Source organism: Alexandromys fortis, unplaced genomic scaffold (genome assembly GCF_014885135.2).
Source record: "Alexandromys fortis isolate MF-2015 unplaced genomic scaffold, M_Fortis_MF-2015_v1.1 scaffold_294, whole genome shotgun sequence".
NCBI classification, from domain to species: domain Eukaryota; kingdom Metazoa; phylum Chordata; class Mammalia; order Rodentia; family Cricetidae; genus Alexandromys; species Alexandromys fortis.
Window position 1 is genome coordinate 1,092,553 of NW_026068192.1, and position 6,235 is coordinate 1,098,787.

At 50.1% G+C, this 6,235-nt stretch overlaps 1 protein-coding gene across 1 annotated transcript; it reads left to right on the top strand.

The window, feature by feature from the left end:
* Positions 1-741: 741 nt before the first annotated feature.
* LOC126492903 (uncharacterized) lies at positions 742-4,749 on the top strand. Its single transcript, XM_050129540.1, is given in 1 exon segment — positions 742-4,749. A coding segment is annotated over 1 exon segment (4,008 nt).
* Positions 4,750-6,235: the final 1,486 nt, after the last annotated feature.

The following is a 6,235-nucleotide window of genomic DNA, read 5'->3' on the forward strand; positions in this document are numbered from 1 at the left end:
ATCCTCAATCGACTCCTGATGTTCATTCGTGAGCGACTTAGCATTACTCAAGCTTTGGTGTTGACCCAGCAATATCATGCCCTTAGGGATAATCCCTGAGAATCTCAAGATTGAGATTCGACCAAATCAAAGGGGGGAAATGAAAGACTTTGAGACACCTTAGCACTACTGCACCCCCCATCCTGGGAACCAGGCCTCTAGCATTAGGAGGCACCTTAGCACTACTGCACCCCCCTTCCTGGGAACCAGGTCCCTAGTAACCAGCCACGCGTGCACGGGAGCTTTGAGTACTTTCCATCCCCATTGTAGTCTTTCTCCAATAGACCCGGACCCTGGAACTGGGGTGAGACGACCTGCAGGTGTTCCTCCTTGTAACCGCCATAACATTGATCAAGTAGAGTTAGCTGACCATTGTATGAACTAGTCAAAACAGTTGACAAATGATTTTTGGACTTTCCCTTTGATTCTGTACTACCCCCTCCCTGAATTTGTGGTTTTTTCCTTTAAAAGAGCTTGTAATAGACAAAGCAGGGTCCTTCTCCTCTCGAGGCTGAGGGACCTCTGCCGTGGCAGAATAAAAATTCCTCTTGCTATTGCATCAACCGTGCTGTGAGTGTCTCTTGGGGCGACCTCCTCCTTGGTGGGGCTTTAGGGCCCAACATTTGGTGCGTTGGCCGGGAAGTGCTGGTCGCCCTCAGACCCATTCCTGACCCGGTTGGAGGTAAGAGCGCGCTTGTCTGAATGTTTTATGTTCGTCTATTTCTGTTATTGTGCCTTATGTTTATGATCATCAGGGATTTGGAGGAACATTGTACCTGCGCAGGGCTAGTATTTGAAAGGGACCAGGCAGTGGGACAGACGTGTCCGGGAACACTCCCTGGCCCAGCCGTGGAGGACGCTTCACAGGCAATTTGTGAAACTAGGAGCGACCAGGTCACCTTAGTTTCTAGAGAGTGTGGTTCTTATCGCCCACTCCCTTCCAGGTTTGTAATATCAGTTTTACATCAGTCTGTTGCCGCGCGGCTCTCGGTCTTGAGTCTGTGTCTGTCATTTTGTATTGTTGTTTTTGTCTTTGTGTTTGTTTTTGAGTTGGAATCTAGTACAATGGGACAACAAATAACCACCCCCTTAACTTTGACTTTAGACCACTGGAAAGAGGTTGAGGACAGAGCTCACAACCAGTCTATGGTAATCCGAAAGAAACGCTGGCAAGCGTTCTGTTCCGTGGAATGGCCCACTTTCGGAGTGGGCTGGCCACAGGACGGAACATTTAATCTGAATATTATTTTGCAGGTTAAGACAAGAGTCTTTCAGCCTGGCCAGCAGGGCCATCCTGATCAAGTTCCTTACATCGTAACTTGGGAGAGCTTGTCCAGAGACCCTCCGCCCTGGGTCAAACCATTTGTCCTGCCTGCGGGAGCCGGAAACCCAGTACCAGCTCCCTGGCCCTCCACCACCCCTTTGACTCCGAGGGCGGCAGCAACCCCAACTGCCCCTCCCCTGGACCCGTTGTCCTCTCTCTTCCCCATGCAGGAGCGACCGAAACAGAAGTCCCAGACCCAGACACCACCAATCCTCTCTGACAATCAGTCAGACCTCCTGCTTTTTGACCCTCCTCCTCCTTATCCCCGGCCTCTTCTGCCCCAGGCCGAGGCAGCCCCCCTCGCGCCTGTTCCTGGGGAACCTGCTGAACCTGATATAGACCCTGACAGGCCCCCTAGCCCTGACACGACTGATACTGCTGAGGGGGGGCCTAACTCGCAGCCAGCAGGCCGGCTGCGGCTCCGCAGAGGGACATCTGCAAGGGAAAGGTGGACTTCCCAGGCACTCCCCCTCCGCTCAATGGCTGACCAATTTCAATACTGGCCTTTTTCAGCCTCTGATCTTTATAACTGGAAACTTCATAACCCCTCCTTTTCCCAGGACCCCCAGGCCCTTACTGCCCTTATAGAATCTGTTCTGATTACTCACCAGCCCACTTGGGATGATTGCCAACAGCTTTTGCAGATACTTCTCACTACAGAGGAGAAACAGCGTGTTTTCCTTGAAGCTCGGAAGAATGTCCTGGGAGCTGACGGAAGGCCAACCCAGTTGCCAAATGAGATAGAGGATGCCTTCCCTTTGACCCGACCCAATTGGGACTTCAATACTCCAGCTGGTAGGGAGCGACTTCGTCTCTACCGTCAGATTCTGTTAGCGGGTCTCCAAGGGGCTGGCAGACGGCCCACTAATTTGGCTAAGGTAAGAGCAATAATACAGGGGCCTGAGGAAACACCTGCAGGATTTCTAGAAAGGCTATTGGAGGGGTACAGAATGTACACCCCTTTTGATCCCATGGCAGCGGATCGCCAGGCTGATATAATAATGTCTTTTATAAGCCAGTCAGCACCTGATATTCGTAGCAAGCTGCAGAGGATGGAGGGACTGCAGGGTTACTCCCTCCAAGATTTAGTAAAGGAGGCAGAGAGAATTTTTAACAAAAGAGAGACACCAGAGGAAAAGGAAGAAAGAAGGCGCAAGGAACAGGAAGAGAGAGAGGACAAACGAGATAAAAAGCGTAGTCGTGAGTTAAGTAAGATCTTGGCCACAACAGTACGCAGTATAGAGCAACCTAAGAAGCGCCAGGACAAGGATAGGGGAGACAAAAGGCGGCCACGAGTGGACCGAGATCAATGTGCCTATTGCAAAGAAAGAGGACATTGGATCAAGGACTGCCCAAAACGTCCAGCTGAACCCAAGAAAAAGCCAGTTCCTGTCCTAGCCCTGGAAGACAGTGATTAGGACAGTCAGGGCTCAGAGCCCCCCCCTGAGCCCCGGGTAACCCTTCTAGTGGGGGGGCACCCTACCACATTTTTGGTAGATACTGGAGCCCAGCATTCGGTCCTCACACAAGCAAATGGACCTTTGAGTTCAAAAACCTCTTGGGTTCAGGGGGCCACCGGGGGAAAAATATACCGATGGACCACAGAAAGAAAAGTTAATTTAAACACTGGTCAAGTGACTCATTCCTTCCTCATGGTGCCAGAATGCCCCTACCCATTGCTGGGCAGAGACCTCCTGTCCAAAGTTGGGGCACAAATTCACTTCTCAGAAAATGGGGCCTCAGTTACTGACAATACTGGCCAGGCTCTTCAAATTCTAACTTTAAGATTGGAGGACGAACACAGACTGTTTGAACTGCCTCCTCCCCCGGAGCTGCCCATCGATAACAAATGGCTCCGTGATTTCCCCCAGGCCTGGGCGGAAACCGCAGGTATGGGGCTGGCAAGCAATCAACCTCCTTTGATAATAGAGTTAAAACCATCAGCCACTCCAGTTTCCATAAGACAATACCCCATGAGCCGCGAGGCCCGAGAAGGAATCAGGCCCCACATTCAGAGACTTTTAACATTGGGCATCTTAAAGGCCTGCCATTCCCCCTGGAACACACCTCTTCTCCCAGTAAAGAAGCCAGGCACAGGGGACTACAGACCAGTCCAAGACTTAAGGGAAGTTAATCGCCGCACTCTAGACATTCATCCTACGGTGCCCAATCCTTATAATCTCTTAAGTACCCTGCCTCCGACCCATGTATGGTACTCAGTACTTGATTTAAAAGATGCTTTTTTCTGTCTGAGACTTAGCCCTCAGAGCCAGCCATTGTTTGCCTTTGAATGGAAAGATCCTGATTCAGGAGTTTCTGGGCAGCTCACCTGGACGAGACTACCCCAGGGATTCAAGAATTCTCCAACTCTATTTGATGAGGCCCTACACCAGGATCTGGCCAGTTTTCGCACCGCCAATCCAGAGGTAATCTTACTCCAATATGTAGATGACCTCCTGCTGGCCGCAGAGACTGAGCAAAAATGCCTCAGAGGGACTCGAGCCCTACTCACCAGATTAGGTGAACTGGGCTACAGGGCATCTGCTAAAAAGGCACAGATCTGCAAGAAGCAAGTAGCCTACCTGGGGTACCTCTTGGAGGGTGGACAGAGATGGTTAACAGACAGTCGGAAGCAGGCCGTGGCACAAATTCCCCCTCCCAAAGGGGCGCGAGAGGTCCGAGAGTTTCTGGGAACTGCCGGTTTCTGTAGGTTATGGATACCGGGTTTCGCTGAAATGGCCGCCCCACTGTATCCGCTTACCAAAGCCAACGTCCCTTTCTCCTGGGGAGAGGACCAACAAAGGGCTTTTGATAAAATAAAAAGGGCCCTCCTTTCGGCCCCTGCTTTGAGTCTCCCTGATGTCACCAAACCATTCACCTTATACGTAGATGAGAACAAGGGAGTAGCAAAAGGGGTGCTGACTCAGAAACTGGGACCCTGGAAAAAACCAGTGGCCTACATCTCCAAAAAGATGGCCAATGTGGTGACAGGATGCCCCCCTTGCCTCCGTGTGGTAGCAGCTGTAGCTACCCTGGTCAAAGATGCAGACAAATTGACTCTGGGCCAACCGCTGACTATAATAGCACCTCATGCTTTAGAGACTATAATTCGTCAACCCCCTGATAGATGGCTCTCGAATGCCCGTATAACCCACTACCAGTCGTTATTGCTCAACCCTGAACGTATCACATTTGGAAATGCGACGTTGCTGAACCCCGCCACCTTGCTCCCCAATTCGGAACCCACTGTTTGGGTACCTCATGACTGTCATCAGATATTGGCAGAATACCACGGGACCAGGGAGGATTTGACTGATTGCCGGCTCCCTGATGCAGATTATACCTGGTTCACAGACTGCAGCAGCTTCTTCAAAGAAGGTGAGTGAAAGGCGAGGACGGCGGTGGTGGATGGACAAAATACCATATGGGCACAGGCATTGCCCCCAGGAACCTCTGCCCAGAAGGCAGAATTAATAGCCCTGACTAAGGCTTTAGAACTAGCAAAGGGACAAAAAGTAAACATATATACAGACAGCCGTTATGCATTTGCAATGGCCCACGTCCATGGGGAAATTTCTAGAAGAAGAGGACTGCTAACTTCTGCTGGAAAAGAAATTAAAAATAAGACTGAAATCCTGGGACTATTAAAGGCCCTCTTCTTACCCAAGAAGGTGAGCATTATTCATTGCCCAGGACATCAGAAGGGCAATGATCCTATTGCCAAAGGAAATCAGATGGCAGATGAGATGGCTAAAAAGGCTGAGCTTAACTCAGAAATATTATCCTTGGCAGAGGCACCACCCTCCACAGAAGATCATTTCCAATATTCAACCCAGGATCTAGAGACTATTCAGAAACTTAATGCAGACTTTGATGAACAACAAAAAGCTTGGAAATATCAGGGCAAAACCATGTTGCCCAAGAAAGATGCTTTTGAACTGGTCACTCAAATGCATCGATGGACTCATTTAGGACATAAAAAGATTAAATCTCTTATAAAAAAGACAGATTTTTATATTCCAGGTCTTAACTCACTCATACAGCAAGTGACATCAACTTGTGTCCCCTGTGCCAAGGTAAACGCAAAACGGCAAAGTGCCCCAGAGGGCATAAGAATAAGGGGAGACCGACCTGGTACTCATTGGGAAGTGGATTTTACTGAAATAAGGCCAGGAAAATATGGTAATAAATATCTCCTAGTTTTTATAGACACCTTCTCCGGTTGGACTGAAGCTTTCCCCACCAAACGAGAAACGGCTCAAATGGTGGTGAAGAAGATACTAGAAGATATTTTTCCTCGGTTTGGCCTGCCTAAGGTAATCGGGTCTGACAACGGCCCAGCCTTTGTCTCCCAGGTAAGTCAGGGTATGGCCAAGACACTGGGGATTAATTGGAAATTACATTGTGCATACAGACCCCAGAGTTCAGGACAGGTAGAAAGGATGAATAGAACCATAAAGGAGACTTTATCCAAATTAGCTTTGGAATCTGGCGTTAGAGACTGGGTACAGCTCCTTCCCCTAGCCCTGTTCCGGGTGCGGAACACCCCTTCTCGGCTTGGACTTACTCCCTATGAGATCCTATATGGGGGGCCTCCCCCATTGGCCTCCTTTAGGGCCCCTCCTGACCCCGCTACTCACAAACCTGATTTGCAGGCGCGGCTAAAAGCACTTCAGATCGTCCAGGCCCAAGTGTGGAGACCCCTAGCTGCTGCCTACCAGCCTGGGCATCCGGAGATCTAGCACCCGTTCCAGGTTGGCGATTCTGTGTACGTGTGGAGACATCGGTCCCAAAACCTTGAACCTCGCTGGAAGGGACCCTACACCGTGCTTCTTACAACACCTACTGCCCTCAAAGTGGACGGTATTGCAG